At 39.1% G+C, this 16,720-nt stretch overlaps 1 protein-coding gene across 1 annotated transcript in view; it reads left to right on the top strand.

Annotated features, from left to right (window-relative positions):
• Window positions 1-9,839, top strand: part of EFNA5 (ephrin A5) — a 211,860-nt gene extending 202,021 nt beyond the window's left edge. The window contains exons 3-5 of the mRNA XM_064438227.1: window positions 75-140; window positions 536-616; window positions 5,652-9,839. Of these exons, the coding sequence (XP_064294297.1) occupies window positions 75-140; window positions 536-616; window positions 5,652-5,773 (269 nt within the window). The 3' untranslated portion in view covers window positions 5,774-9,839. The remainder of the gene's footprint in view (window positions 1-74; window positions 141-535; window positions 617-5,651) is intronic.
• Window positions 9,840-16,720: the final 6,881 nt, after the last annotated feature.

Here is a 16,720-nt window from a genome sequence, read left to right as displayed (position 1 = left end):
TTTTAGCACAAAAGATGACTTGCATTTTCACTCTCTTACTCTTCCACTTGTCTTTCCTTCTTCCCCATTTACAGCTTCTGCGATCCCAGATAATGGAAGGAGATCCTGTCTAAAGCTTAAGGTCTTTGTGCGACCAGCAAGTAAGTTCTTCAGTTTAAGCTTTTGAGGGTGGCTTTGTAGCGCATGCTTTACTGTGTGGTCTAGTAAACAGCAGTAAATCTTTCTTTTTTTTACAGTTAAATCTTGTGTATCTGTTTTGTACAGCAACATTTGTGTTATGATTTTCATCGTATTTTTCTTATCATTTTTCATAAAGCTTTGTTTTAATTACATGGCAGTTGCTAACTTGTTGCTTCTTAAACTGTTGTACAAATGGAAGACTATACTGGCATTTGGACAAGTGCCACAGAGTTTTGAATATAAATATGCTTAATTATGTATAGTAAATAGAGAGAAAAAATGAGAAAAAAGGAAAGTGGGGAGTTTAAGGGTGTCTCACTAACATATTTGGCTGTTATCTCTATTTTTGTTATAGACAGCTGTATGAAAACTATAGGTGTTCATGATCGTGTTTTCGATGTTAACGACAAAGTAGAAAATTCATTAGAACCAGCAGGTTAGTATGCTTAGAGAATCTCTTTTAACAAATGCGTGTATCCCTCTGGTGCTTCAGTACTTTTTTCCTCTTCTCTCCGCATGATTTGCATGGTATGACTGTTCTGCTTCTGCACATTTCTAGCAGTGCTAATATAGCTTATGGTATATTTCCTGTATCCTTGTTTAAAGCAGGGGAGGAAAAATGTTGCCTTTATATGGTTTTTGGGTGTCATGGTTTAATAAAATATGGTGTGTGCCAGTGTAAAATTTTCACCAATATCCTGAAGTCACTGGCCCACCAAAGCCAAACACCCAGCATGTTGGCAAAACAGTCTCTACTAACTGGACCCAAAGTTTTAGAACAAAATCAATGGGCACACTTCATTTATGTGGTTTCAAAACACTTTCTGAAAAACAGAACCACTGTTTTTTAATGCTGGTGCATGATACAGGCATGCAACTGACAGGGTTAGTGTTTAAGTAAGAAATTAGTCCTTTAGAATGATATACATTCATATGTATATTTGGTTAGGCAAAGTACGAGTTTTACATACGTGCACACACACTTTGAGAGATAGATATATATATATAGATATGGATATAGATATAAATTCCTATCCTGTTTTTATTGAAGCAAACTTAAGTTTTGGGGAGCTTTTTTTTTTTTTTTTTTTAGAACACTACCTTAATAATAAGAATATTGCTTGCTGTGATAAAGCCCCTCATCTGCCCATGGCAGTTACATTAACCTCCACCATCAATCAAGCTGATGTGTAACTGTGCAAAGTGCATGTATATTGTTTACATGGCTCAGCTTTATGGTAGAGAGAAGCATGTTTAATTCTAGGGGTGTGAGTAAATCCCACCAACTTCAATGGGATGGCTCATGACATTCAAATCAGGTGGGTATGTAGGAAGAGTATTTGCAATAGTAGTATTACCTGTTTGTTTTGTATGTATGTACACACTGCTCACACATTGCTGTATTCAAGTCTCAATAATTAAAATGCACAGTTAAATAAACAAATTACACCAGAAAAAATTACACACATACCATTATACATACCCTGAAGAACAGATTACCAAATTTTTTTTTTTCCTCTTTTGCTATTTGGAAGAGACTTCCCTTTTGGTATGAAGCAACATACTATTTTTTTGCAATTTGTTATTTGCAGTTCCTTTAACTAAAAGTCATTATTTATATAGAAGTATAAATAAGGCTTTCACAGGTTATACAGTTTGAATGATTTATATATGGATACGCAGTGGATTTTATTATTTTTCTTTAAGAGAATTTTCTGAACTCTCCTAAAAATTTTGGTTTTGAGAATCAAAGATGTTCTCTAAGCAAATCTAAATGCAAGGAGAGTGTATTTGCATTAGATACATCTGTACATTTATTAACAACATTCTTCTACAGAAGGCATTAGGTTGATCTTTCCCTATCTCTAGGTGACCTACGAATCTAGAAACTCAATGTGCTTTTTTATGTTCTGTGCTTTGGTGAACACAGCCTAATTAGTGTATATTTCTCCTGTTACTGGTTTGCAAAAGAGATCATCCGAGTAATAAATGCCTGAGTTTAGTGAACTTGCTGAGCATTTCTTTTCAGTAGAGCTGCTCACTTCCCATTGAGTGGCTATACCTAACTGGAACCATCACAAAAGCATAGTGTAAGAAAGCAGCAGGCAAACCAGGAAACCAAAATCATACAAAGAGCATCCTGCAGTCTGAGATGAGATACTGTTTCTGTTACCAGGAGGAAATAATAGCTTTAATGAGAAGGTTTGGTACTAAAAACTTCCCACTCCCTACATCAGTGTATATTTGCATTATTATTTGGACCAGTAACCATTAGATAATCAGTCATTCACAGATCTGCCAGCTGCTGTCACACTCTTCTGTTATTAGGCTGTTAGACTTGCTGCTGCCTTGGTAGATCTTGTTGCATGTGGTCTGTGTTGTGTACTAATTTACCGGCCTCTGACATGCATCTTCTGCTTCTGTGCTCTCCCCTAGTCTGCCACTGTCTTCTTCCACAGTAGACAGAAGAACTGGGAGGCAAGAGGGTCATGTTCAGCAGATTACTTATTGTCACCTTTCTTTTAAAAATCATCATTTCTGTGATTTTCGAAGCCTTGTAATTTCACTGGTTTTGTTCAGGAATTTGTAGGAAACTGGTCTATAGAGATCACACTTGTTTCAGAATTGATGAAAGTAATTTCCCGTATTTATGTCCTCCTTTTCTCTTCCTCCTCAATAATAAAAATAAAAAGCCCCTCAACAAAAATTGTAGCTGTCCGGATCTGGAAAAATTATACCTGAAGCATATGATGTAAAGCCTTGTGATCCGGAAAATTCATGGCTGTCAAAATAATATTTTTCTAATTACTGCTGGCATTCCTAGTCTTTAGCAATGACCTTCCAGATTTTACTCAGGAATTTTGTTGTCTTCATCACTTGCCTTCAGTGTTTAAAATAAAGCAAAACCTTTTCCCCAAACATTAAAGATTGTGCAGGGTTATAACTCTGCACTTCCAAGGAAAACCATATTTGTAAAGTGATTTTGAGATCCACAGATGAATCGTGTGCTCTAATATATGAGTGCAGAAACCTTGGGACTGCATTGACAGAAAACCCAGATGATTTCTTGAAAGCAGCCCCTTAATGTTACATAAAAATTAATTCTTTGAAGAATGGCTTTATAAAAATGGCATCATAGAAAAGTTCCGTATTTTTCATTTAAGAGAAGTAATCTTTTTAGTTCAGGGCTTTTTCATTGAGTTTTTTTAGCAGTAGCCAGTGTTCCAGTTGTGGCAGGGTCTGATAGTCAAAGACAATGAGGATTTATTACTGCTTTACGCTAGTTCTGCCCTATTGTGTCTTAGTGCTGACTCATGGATGTAATTAGGACAAAACTGTTGACATTCAATGTTGCAAATTCAGACTTATTTGCAAGTCTATTGATGATGCAAGAAGTAGAAAGTAATGCACATCATTCTCCTCTGTAGTTGTAGTTCATCAGCAGTGAGTAAATGTTTCCAAATTAGGAAGAACTGGCTGAATATATGAAAGGAGGTAGAGCTGACAGTTAGAACAGGGATATTTTTTTCCCCATAACTTCTTAGAGTGCGATTTAATTGGGAAGCTGCTCTTATGAAGTACTATATTCTCATTGCAGTGTCACCAAAGTACAAGAGTGTAACTCAGAAGTGAAATGTGAAACAACTTTTGATACTGACAGCCACTGGAACTGTCATTTTCAGTAGCCAGCACTCACTGAAATTTTTAGATTCCTTTGGAATAATTCTGGAGGAACAATATTAGGACCCTGTTTAAGGCCAAAGTGCCCAGGAGGGTCTCCACGGTGAGGAGCTGCAACCGAAGTCATTCCAGCCAGTCTTTTCCACTGACATCAGTGGGACTTTGGTGTCCCTTTCTTACAAACGTGAACGTATTTACAGCTGATCAGTGCTTGCTTTCCATGCTTTCGCCTTGAGCCGCACTGAAGACCTGTTGACAAGCCTTGACCGGATTGTACCATCAATTAGTGGTGGAAAAAAACCATGATAAATTGCTAATCCAGCTTCCCGTGCATCTTGCTGTGTAACTGGGGCTGAAGAGCCCATTAACCTAAATTGTGCTAAGTGCTCTGCCTGCTGTTGTGTTAGGTGTCAAGGGTATGAAGGGGAGGGAGCTTGTTTCTAGCTAAAGCTAAGTAACACAAAATGCTCCATGCCAGACCAGGATGGTGAACCCAGTGTCCTGACTCCTGCTTCCCTTAGTGCCTTTAACTGGAATTGCAGACTCTCACCCAGTGTAATCCTGGCAGTGCAATTTGTTGAGATATGGGAGCTATGAGACAGATACATCATAAGATATGTTGACATCTCTCATGAAATGGGGGAGCTTATTACACTTATTATTACTGAGATATTAATAATTTTGCTGGAGAATTAGGCACTCTAAAATAACTTAAGAATACATTTTGAGGCCACTTCACACTTCCTAAAAAGGTTTAGTTTATTTCATTCATTTAGTACTTAGAAAATTCAAACCCAGAGCTGACATTTTATGGCAAGCCTCAGACAGATTACTTTTAAAATAGCCAGGTTACATAGCTGTGGATATGGAGGTCTTTCCAGAGAAAAATACCACACCTATAACAACACTGAAGCTGAATTTGACTTTACCTACCTCTTTTTATATTAGAAGCTGTGGCTTTAAGGCTGATCTCTAGTTTACAAAAACTAAACAGAGCTTTATTTGCTATAATAGATTTAGTATTTGGTACTGTGTTGTCTTCTGCCACTAATGTGTAAGCATCTTCTCCCAACTCAGCTGGTTGGTTTTTTCATTAGTCTTAGCAGGATATATGTAAATCTGTATTTTGTGTACCATACAAAGTAGTCTGTTACCTATGAGGTTTTCCAGATTGAGTATGTATTCTATAAAATCAGAGATGGTCATGCATTAGCCTTCAAAATTCTGTTTCAAGAAAGGGAGACTAGTCCTGTAACCCCTGCACATCCCCAGATGCAGTATACTTCAGTGGAAATTTTGTGCGTGGAAGTGGAATATATGCTTGGGCTTACAGGCTGTCATTTCAAATTCAGGAGCCAAAATCTGTAACACAGTAAGGGGATTAACTGTGAAATTAATTCTGAGCACGTGCAACTCTTCTTCAAGCCCTTTTGAAAATCAGGTGTTTTTATTTAGCTGCCTCCCTATTGACTTTGCTATCTAATGAGCCATCCAAAGCTAGAGCTACAGTGTTTCATTAGAAGAGGAATCTTTCCTTCCTCAATCTGCTGAAATCAGACTTACTTTCTGCTCCTCTGGTCTTCAGTGGGAGCTTTGCCAATAAGAAATGCAGGACTTGGCCCCAAGTTGGTTACATAATGAGGTATTACACGCTTGTGAAAGTCAATGACAGCACAAGGTTCATTGCCCTATTTCATAAAGGCACTGAAATCTACTTACAGTTGTCGGCTCAGTGAGAGTTTATTAAGGATGCAAAATCTCATTGGAATGTATGCTTTCTGTTTAAACAGATGATACCGTACATGAGTCAGCCGAGCCATCCCGTGGTGAGAACGCGGCACAGACACCAAGGATACCCAGCCGGCTTTTGGCAACTCTATTGTTCCTCCTGGCAATGCTTTTGATATTATAGCACAGTATGCTCCGGCAACCTGTCGCAGAAAATATCAGGGTCTTGGAACATCAAAGATCCACCTAACTGCTCATCCCAGGAAAGGGACTTTATTGTTTTTGCAGATGTCAAATTGTTATTTTTCCCTTTTCCCTTTTCTTCTCCCTTTTAGCCTGAACTCAGCAAAAATTTGAAGGGGATAACTAGCTTCAGCACCCATCCCTACCTACCCTGTGACTTTCTTAACCCCTCCATATAAATAAAAGGACTCCAAATGAAAATGCCAAACTATAATAGTGACACTAGTGATTCTTATTTTCCTCTGCATTCTCCTTTAAGAAGTCACCTCTGTTAGCTCACTGTGTCATCCGTTATGTGGACAAGGAATAATAGTGGCAGATGCAGTCAGTGAAGGATAAGGAAAGTGAGTGAAAGCCTGGGAGAGTTTTTCTCTCTGATACAATATTTATGCCTTCTCGTTCAGCACTGTAAGATGATCATGCAAGGCATCGTGTCACCATGTCAGGACTGGAGGGGAAATATTAAGAATAGATATAATACAACACTATTTCCTCCAGGAGTTTCTAAATGAACAGGCTTCTGAAAAGGAAAGATGATGTTTCTCATAGAACTGTCTTGAACATCTTTGACAGTAAAATTTGTGCTCACAAGTAGAGATGCTGTCTTTGGTGAAAGGAAGAAGTTAGTATTTAGGAATGTTAGCACACAGCAGGCAAGGTCAGATTTAGGAAACTTCACTGGGGGTGTGAGTGCCTCTGTTATTTCGTTTTAAGGGGATAATGCACACCGGATTATTTTATTTTAAAACAAATCACCGTGGTGCTACAATTTTTTTCTTGAAATGCAGAGGCACTTTTGAGAATAAAGTGACCTTCCCCAGCGCTGACTTAGTAGCTGATAGCCTTGGATGCTGCTCTGGGTGTTAATACATGCTAAGAGAGGACATCAGTAGCCAGAGGAAACATGTTTGGGACAAAGGATCTCCAGTGTGCTCTTGATTTGTCTCTCCTGCAAGTTCCTCAGTCATGGGAATAAACCACATGTAGAAGAAGTCAGGACACTCTAGTAGCATTGTTTGGTGGGGGGGAAGAAAAGAAGTGTGGAATACAAATTCAAGTCTTGATTTTTTATCTTTTCCCCTTCCAGCACAGTTTGAAGAGTAGAAGAAACGTGTTTATCAGCCAGAGATAAACTAGATGGGCTCCCAAAGACTTAACAAAATATTTTTTTAAAAATCCACTAGAATAGAAAATACATTATTTAGATATACTTTATGCTGAGAGTGAGTATATATGCTTGTCCTATTTAAACATGTGAGAGAAGTGGTAACCCTTGATGCAATTAGGAAATGGGACTGTCTTGTTTGATGGAATTAGGAGTTGACCCTGCTTAAGGAATCTGAGCCTTGGCTAACGTAGAACTTAAAAAATCATTTGCCAGGAAGTGCAAGCCTTGGGGTAATTTTTGGCTAGGCTGCCATAAAATTTGGACTGCTAAGCATAATCAGGGATATATCAGACCAAGACTGAAACAGAGCTTTTCTAACAAAACTTGTGGTAATTATGTTAAATGTGAAACAAAACACAGAGTGAATTCAAGCAAAACAAGGGTTTTCTATATTAATTCTGAAGAAAAAGTCTGCCATAACAAAAATGAGCAATTGCATTAATGAACAGCACTTTTTTTTCTTTTTTATTTTTTTTTAAATGAAGAAAAGCTTTCAGAAGTTCAAGCAGCCCACTATTCAAAATAGGAGGGAAGGGGGGAAATATATTTAAGATGTAAAGGGAGGTTTATGCATGCTAGACTATGATCTGGGCTTGCCTGATATCGTACGACACGGTCATTAATGGAGGGCCTGTGCTTACAGGAGGAAAGTAGGAAATTTCCTCTAGTGTGAAGTGCACACAATAAAGTTATGTAGTCTAAACAGTGAGGGAAGTCATCATCTCATTACAGGCTATCCGGTACTTTTCTCTCTTTAATGTAGATGTGCTTGGTACACACATTAATACTTCCTGTAGGTAGGAATTAAAAAGCTTTGGATGAGGTGAGCTTAATCAAAATGCACCTTATCAAATGGATTATTAATCACAGTACAGATAATACTGCATGATAGGTAACCATATTAAAATGATTCATAGCGATTGCAGGCAGTCATACCAGTAGCACCAATTTAATGTAGAAATGGTGACTTCATTTTTCATCCTTTGTCTCTGAATGATGTAGGACTTCAAGACATACGTTTATCCACAGCAAAGGATTTTCGCTAGTGTTACTCCTGATGAAATTCACCCCTTCGTTTTATCACAAAGCCGTGCTGGGTAGCTGGGGAACCACATGAGTGATACAGCTATAAGGCAGGTCCCTGAGCTGCCTGGCATGACTGGGCACCTACCAGACACTGTCAGTTTGATGCTTGATGGCATCAGGCAATCCCAGTCATAACAAGTACATAAATGCTGATGGGCTTTCCGTTGTGTTGCAAATCTCTGGTTGCTTTAAATGCAGATTTTGGTGCAAATTGAAGAGATTTCTACTCCCTTCCCCTTTATCTGGTGGCTTACTTACCCAGATGACCTGCACTCCTGGCTGCCAAGGGCATTGCAATGTGAAGCAGGGAAAATAGGGATCAGTCAGTTTAGTGGATACTGTGTATCCTTTAATAGACAAGGTAACATTTCGTGTTAGTTTAGAATATTGTTTTGTACTGTACTTACTTGGATGGCAAAGGAAAGACAAGTAAAACTTAAAGCTATGTTCTTTAAATTCTGTATTATTAGCAACCTCTGTTGTATATAGTGTTTGATAATAAAGTATTAATTTGATTCTTATGTCTTTTGTAAGTGAGAACAATAGACTTTCAGGATATTAAAATCACACGTTGATTACAAGACAGAGCTTTGAAGCATCAAGTGTGATCATGGCTGAGAACTGAGAGACAAGTGGCCATGACACTGCAGCATACAGGACTCATCTTTGAAAATCGTTCATCTGTTGCAAGACTTCACAATGTCAAGACCTGGAACAACATGACTTTTGATGATCAATGTTTTGTCCTCAGTGTTTAAAGGTCTGATGTTGGAGCCCTGTGGTTTCTGTGTTAGTTTTTGTTCTTTTGTATCATGTTTGTTTCTAAAAAGCCTTTGGGGATACACAACTCTTCTGTTATTTTGTTTGTTTCATTTTTCTTTTTTTTTTTTCTCCTGTTTTTCTTCTGGTTTTGTTTCCATTAATAGTTTTTTTTCCAGAAAGGATCTTGCCAGTGTCATGTGCGATATATGTATGTACTTGGTTCCAAAAGAACTAGAAACAAATTTGGGAAGAATTGAGAGTAGATGAGTAGATTGTTTCCTTTCCTATATAATTGTGGAAGGAAAATGGTTCTATCTGTACCTGTTGATTCCCACCCCTAACCCTCAAAACTGAACTTAATCCATTGCTTTGTGAGAGCAATGGTTCAGTCACTTTCAGAGGCTTAGAGTGTTAACTCTTTCCCTCCTTTCATTATGCTTGGATTTTGTAATCACCAGTTTTAATGTACAACCCTCCACACTTCTCTTCCCTCTTCCTGCCCTTCCTCCTCTCCCACCCTCCTCCTTTTTTAATTTGGAGCTGTGAATGGGCAGATCTGTTTCTGGTCTGGCATCACTGAGTTTTTCCCATGCATTCGCCCTCGAGCTTCTCGGATGTGAGACAAATCTCCCTACAATAGGCTTGCTGCCATTGTCTGTACAGTTTAATAGATGCTGGCATGTTGGAGGTTACCCATGAGTCTGCGAAATCCGCTTTCCATGCTTACTCTTGACACCCCATTGAAGACACTCATTGTGTATGCATCTGGGTATGAAAGTCCAGCTCAGTGTGGTCCTGTGCTTGTACTGCCCTGCTTTGCAGTTTCTTTGCACTTATTCATTGAGTGCTGTTTTTGAAATGCTTACATTATATGAACTTAAAATAAAATGTTAAAAAAAACCCCACCCCAAATCCCTGCCCCATAAGATCTGTATTTGTATATACACGTGTCCGTACAATTATACTTAAATAAAATTAAAGATTTTCATCATTTTAATTTGTTCTCTTAGGCTACATTTTTGTTCAATGAATTACATCTTTATTTTGGGGGCTATTTGTACCTACCTTACATATTTGTGGGCAATAGAAAGCAGTGAGGAATATGAGTAGGAAAGTGTGAAGGATGCAGTGGGCACAAGGACTGACTAAAGCTGTAACTACCAACATCCTGGCTGATCTAAAGACTGGCTGCTTCACTTTTTTTTTTTTCTGCATTCATAGCTCTTCTAAATGCTTAGGAGTATAAGGAATTATGTCAACCAAGTGCTGGAGCATGACATGGTTTTTATGATCACTTTTGCCCTGCTGTGGGCCCCCATGAGCACTCTTCCTTACTCTCCCAAGTAACCGGTTGTTATATGGTGTAACTCTTGCTTGTTGAGGAGTAGAGCCAGCCTCAGAGGTGTGCAAACTGGGCAGTTGCACGCAGTGCCCCTGTACCCAGGGTGCCCCTCAGACTGACAAACAGACGGGGTTGGAAATGAGTTTGAAATCTCAGCCATATTTTTCTTTACAAAAGGGAGGAAAAGGGCTGAGAGCAGTGGGAGCCTCACGGATGGGAGAATTTGAGCAAGGGTGCCTCCTGAAGGGAAGAGGAAGAATGGGGAATCAAGAAACTGGCGGGCTGTTTCCCCTCCTTTCCACCCCTGCCCTCAGAGGCTGATGCAGTACCTCTAAAAGTGCACAGGGCTGGATTGGTGTTGGCTTGTATTTAGGTCTGAAATGGTTGTCTTTGGCAGTGCCCGCTCACTAGTCATATGATAGGTTTAACCTGAGAATATAGGTCACAGAAGGTGGGGGGCACATACCGAAACCTATAATACATGCACCGTGCATTCAAAACTCAGCTGTAATTACACCGTGTTAGCATTAAACTCACTGAAAGCTTTTTATTACATTTAATTAGTTGACAGGGCAGCAAGTACTAATTATAACTTGCTCTAAACTTCTTTACAAATGAGAAGTGACAGCTCGGTGAGAGAAATGTGTGTGAGTATTTGATACAAAGGATTGATGCACCAGACTTTTTTTTTCTCGAGCTGTGATGTTACAACCAGGGCAGGGTTATAAGTGACACATGTTCAGTATGTCTTAACATAATAGCCATGTCCAGAAAATATCCTGCAGTCCGACACACTTAATAGCCTTTGCTCAGAAGACACTCTGCTTTTGCTGAGAAGGGTATTTGATTTCATTTTTCTGCATTAGCGTGCACAATGGGCCTTTGTGCTCCCTCATCTTTCCTTCTGCAGAATATTTCTGCTCACAGAGTACCTCCAAAGGCATTCTTAGGAATATTCAGGCATGCATCATATCACTATGATATGACTGTGTGCCCAAGTGGTTTTATTCATTCAAAACAAAGCTTTGATTGAAATAGGTTAGAGATGTTAACCAACTGGGGTGGTTAAATTTTTTACAGGCTTAAACATCACAGGATTGAGAAGTGCCTCCTTCCTTATAACTCTTATTTTTGTTAGCATTTTCCCTTAATAGGAAGTTTAGTTTAAAACATTATTTAACTTTATATTACAGGTGTATGCCTAAGAACCCGGATCAAGACTCAGTCTTCACTATAAAGGCTGCAGTACAGACAGCTCTTGTACGAGACGCCTATTGTGTTTGTTTGCTTTCAGCACCATTCCGATTTACTGCTATAAATCAAATCAAGCTGAAATATCATCAATTTAAAATTTTTTGTTAAGCTTTTCTCCTAGACCACACAGAAGCTTTTAAAACAAAGTATTCGTTAGATGCAAAAATAACCTTTAAAGAAAATTCAAAGTAGAAGTGATATTGCAAAAAATCTTGAAGAGCTAAGTGGGTTTTTGTTAGTTCCCTCCCCCAAGATACATCTGTTATCTGACTGATACTGTCAGTCATATTTAATTCAGAACTCAAACCACAAGATAACTTTTGCAGCCACCAGCACATCTTGAAACACTCATTTTTCCTATGATGGTTCTTCAAGCAAGTTCTTATGTCATTTAGATACACAAGGAGGAATATAAATACAAGAAATTGCAGGGTGGCAAGCTAGACGTCTGCTTGGAGGGAAAGAAGAAAAAATTTCTGTTTGCTTACAACTTTATGAAATCATACGCTGCATTCAAGATCAAGAGCCTAGATTATTTACACAAACATTTAGTTTAATTTCTAGACTTGTAATGTAACTCTAAAGTAAAGGAAGGAAGGAAGGCACCTCTTTCTATATATGCAATCTTAAACTGCATTCTTTAACACAGCTATCTTTCAGTTCTTATGCTCAAAGCATAAGATGTCTAAGTGCTATTTTGTGGGACACACTTGCACACTTAGCAAGATACATTTTCCAGTACTAATTTTAACATTTAAACACATTTCTTTATCCACAGACAAAACTGCTGTTGGCAAAACTGAAGTTTTTGTCTGGATAGTTTTTGTAAAAGGAAAGGTCAAGAAAATGGATAGGATACTGTAGGTCTAAGAATCCCCCTGTTCCTTCTGCAGCTGAGAACAAAATGTGCCTTTTGGTCTCAAGTACTGTAACTTGCAGTCTCTTAACTAAAGGTTCAACTAATCACTGACCACCTAGTCCAAGAAGTTTAGGATGCTTTTTTGTTCTTTCCTCACAGTCACTTTACCTATTGCAAAACAAAGGAATAAGAAAAGAAAATAGAAACTGGACACAGTAAAGTAAAGCAAAGCATCTTTAGGCCTAAAGTCACAACCCTGATGTGATACTGAAGTTCCGGATCCTTTTATGCCTGGGTATTGGGAATAAGTGGAGTGCTACATATTGCAAATGGCAAGCTGTGGTCCAGCAGCAACTGTCCTTGCCTGCAGAGGGTCAGAAGAATCAGGCCCTTGGCTGGGTGTGAGTGCTTCATTGGAAACTTGGCATGCTGTACGTTACATAGCACTGTGTGTATCACGATGCTTTTGTTTGCTACGGGCATGGGGAAGGGGTGGGGAAGGAAGAGAGAGCTCATTCAGTCACTGACAACTAAGCAGCAGCTGCCAGTAGGATACAGCAGTCTTCGAGCCAAAGAAATGGCTACTGGTGTAAACTGTCCATGAGTGAAAATCTTGCTTATTTGTTGAAATTCATAAAAACATCAGATAGAAAATCTGCAATGTGCAAGACTATTCTCTAGAAGTAGTTCTCTGGTCAAGCACTATGCTCGTTGAAATCAGGCAAAGATTTACCATTCAATCATGCCAACATTGATCAGTTTTGAAAACCCACCAGCATTTAAAAACATACACTTCACCTTGCCATTCTAAAACAGGAAAAACTTGCAATCTTGCATTCTGCAAGGCTCCTTGGGGCTGTATCTGGAGCTGTTGAATGTAGAGCTGGCAGCTCAGGATTTTGAAGAATCAGGCACTTGTGAGAGGTCTCCCCCCATGGCTGAGCACTCTGTGTAGTGAATACTTTAATGATAGTTTTTAAACTTGGTTTTGGACTAACTTTTTGTTGTTATTTTATCTTTGCCATCAAAAAGATCCTGAAGCTGAATCAGGAATGTAGAGCACAGATAAATTGACTTTCATGGTGCAGGATACATCTACATTCTGATTTAGGAAAACTACAAAGAGAAGGATGGCTACTGTGCCTTAAAAAGGATTGAACAGAGCATGGACCATGCACGATGTTAATGGTGAGACTTTAAATGTGAGGCAAAGCCGGATGCACCCATGCAGCGATGCTTATCAGGCTTGTACATTAGTTTTACAATATCCTGGTTCTTGCACATACTTGCATCACAAAAGGCCTCGTGTTCCCCTGACTCAGGAGGCAAAACAAGTGTGCATATCACCCTTGCTAGTGCCTCTTTCTTTGTTGTTTATTTAATTAGTTATTCTGCATTTATTTGCAGGTGAAAAGGAAAGAAAAGAAAACCCATGCACACTTCCTGTGCTCTGGTCTTATTAGTCAGATTTCCTCAAAACTCTTGTATTCCAGAGAATTTTTGCCAAGTGGCTAAATGAAATGCACACAGTATGAATATTTATGCTGTGTTAATGATGGGATTTTTGCATCCATGAATAATAAAGGTTTTAAGAAGAACAGATAACGAGATTGGCACAAAACATTGAAGCAGTTAATACAGGAACCCCTTGGCGCAGGGACTCCATTGCGAGCAGCAGGCAGTGCATGTCTTCCTCCCCTTCCTCTTCCTCTTGCACCAAAATTAGCCTGATCTTCCAGATAGCTTTGCAGAAAGCAGGTGGTTTACCTATGCTTTTAGCTACAGCCACTTCTTACATGCTTTGTTTGAGGAAGCTCAAGGTTTTTCACTAAAATAAGACCTTTAACTCTGGAACACTATGTTTATTTCAGATACTCTCCAGCAGTGTTTGCATTTGAATCTGAAGCTGCCACTTTGCTTTGTATGTTCAGGAGCAACTGACTGACAAGTGTTTACAAGATATGGAGGTTTGGAGGCTGTAAGTCAAAGCAGCATGGTTTTAATGAGCTGAGGCAGGGGAAGGCAATCACAGCTCCTCCCTATTCCAGCATCGCTTTAAGGTCTCATCTTTGTTGTGGTCCTAGCTGCAAGTTCCTGAAGACCACAGCCCTCTGTACTTGTCTATAACCACAACTGCTAAAAGCCTGATCTTTTCAGTGTCAAAGTGAGATGTTGTAAGGTCATGATAATGGCATGCTTAGAGGCAACACTGAGCTTTTTGCCCTCTGATGAATTTTAGAGCAAGGATTTATTACTTGTTTATTATACCTAGGTGTGCTGGATCTGTGGGAACAGGTGTCAGGCAATGCACATTTAGATAAGTGGTGTCAAACAAGCAAACAAAGAAACACCTACTTAACAGACCTGTGTGTTCACCCTTTCTCTCTTAGCCAGAACCTCCCTGCACTGTCCAGCTGTCAGACTGTTTGGCTGCCATCCCTGTTGCCACTCTCCCAGTAAAAATACTCAGTTCAGGGGTTGGTTTGGATCCTGGGTAACTAGATATCCATTCTGCATTTTTTTTCACTTGGAGATGCAAAAAACCATTTGCCTGAATTTTGACCAAACAGGGGTTTTTGACAGTTTTTTTGCCAAACCTGTCCTTCAAGGCTGATGTTCAGGGCTGTGACCGGATGCTCATTGGGAGGTTGCCTGCCACAGGCCTGATGAAGATCAGGCCTTAAACTGGGCCACTGACAGAAGCCTTGCTCTTGACGCAGGGGCTCAAAGATGCTTCAGGTAAGAGCTGGACTGGAAAAGCTGCCTAGGGCTAGGCACTGGGGTCTATATGAGTCAGAGAGACAGATGATATCACATGCATTTGAGGCAAAATAAAGGAATGTATTATAATAAAACTGCTTTTCCTTAAAAAAAAAAAATTTAAAAGAAAAGAGTGACTTGAAAGAAGTCACAGCTGAGTGCTTTTAAAAAGTTTTATTCAATTTGCATGGATGGACAGTCAGGGAAATAAAAGAAGACTTTTGATCTTCAGCACAGACTAAAATAGATCAACATAGATCTTATGTTACTTTCTTGCCATCTTCTTTGTATGGAAGTTTATTTGGTGTTATATGCAACACTGTCTGTCAAAGAGAAAAGAAAAAATATCTTTCAGATTTTAAACAACTGTTCAAAACTTTCATCAGGGGGCAATAAGATCACTATGAAACAGATAGATCCTTTTCTCTGTGTGTTTATACATGACACACAACCAGTATCATGGAGCAAGTTATCCCTGACAGTATTCTCTGTATATCTCATCCCTGTTCTTTTCAACTGTTTGCTCTTTTTGCATCCTTTCAGTGAAAACTTGTCCCAGAAGCCACCACAAAAGCTATTTACTTTGTTTCAAACATAATTAAAACAAGAAAATCACAAAAGAGTAAATTAAAGATTGCAGCCACTACTCTAGTTTCAGCTCTCTCAGGCAACAGATAACTGTCTCAAATGTGTGGCTTAATACACTGAAGAATAATAAAACTCTTCTATTTCGAGATATAATGCTTGTGCTTCAGGAGGCTAAGTATATTCCAAGACCTCTGCATTTCCCTCTTCCTCTCCTGAATAAATCGTGAAGTCTGAAGAAGTTGCTGTGGAAGAGACTGGAATGAAAACACACCTCTGCCATGTGAAGCACCTGTTGTATATGCAGAAGCAGAGACAGAAGTAACCCAGGACAAGTCTTCAGAATATATATCCCAGACACTAAATCTGGGATTGAGGAATTGGAAAATAATGCTTTCAGAAATAAATAGGAAGATACATGCAGTCTTGCAATGCATTTGGGGGGGGGCGACACGGACAGACGACGACCCAAAGCAAAAGAATGTCCTAATTGGGTGTCTTACAGAGAAATGAAAAAAGAAAACCATTCTTGTGGTAGAGTGGCAGGGTGTGGAGACTCCCGAGAAGAATCTTCTGAAGGAGGGAGAAAACACACAGTGACTCACTGGGCAAGCAGTTTCCATTTGGAAAAATTGGGCAAGAAATATTAACACACCACATTTGGGAGCTGTTTACATCAACACAATACACAGCTTATTGCATATACAGAGTGAGTGATACCAAGCCTGGAAACCATCATGTCTCATCTAACCTCAGCGTATTCACTGTTAGTTGAAAAGGGCAAGTGAGAAACAATGCAAGTGTTTGAAATCTAGCAATAAACAGAGAGGAACTTTATGAATTGGGGACCTGGTGCTGTGCTATGATCCCTGGCTTTTAATTTCTGGTCTGTCTCCAACTAAATTAGAAGAGAATGGGTAGCATATCTAATAGCAATTCTGTCTGTAGGGCATGCTGGAAAGAACAGAATTTAAACACCATATTATCACACAAATTCTGTCTTCTAGTCCAGATACTAACAAATAAACTCACACACTACTGTGCTGTATGTATTCGGCTGTGTAATTTGCCT

The sequence above is a fragment of the Phalacrocorax carbo genome, chromosome Z (assembly GCF_963921805.1).
Source record: "Phalacrocorax carbo chromosome Z, bPhaCar2.1, whole genome shotgun sequence".
NCBI lineage: Eukaryota > Metazoa > Chordata > Aves > Suliformes > Phalacrocoracidae > Phalacrocorax > Phalacrocorax carbo.
This window is presented reverse-complemented; position numbering and strand designations above follow the sequence as displayed.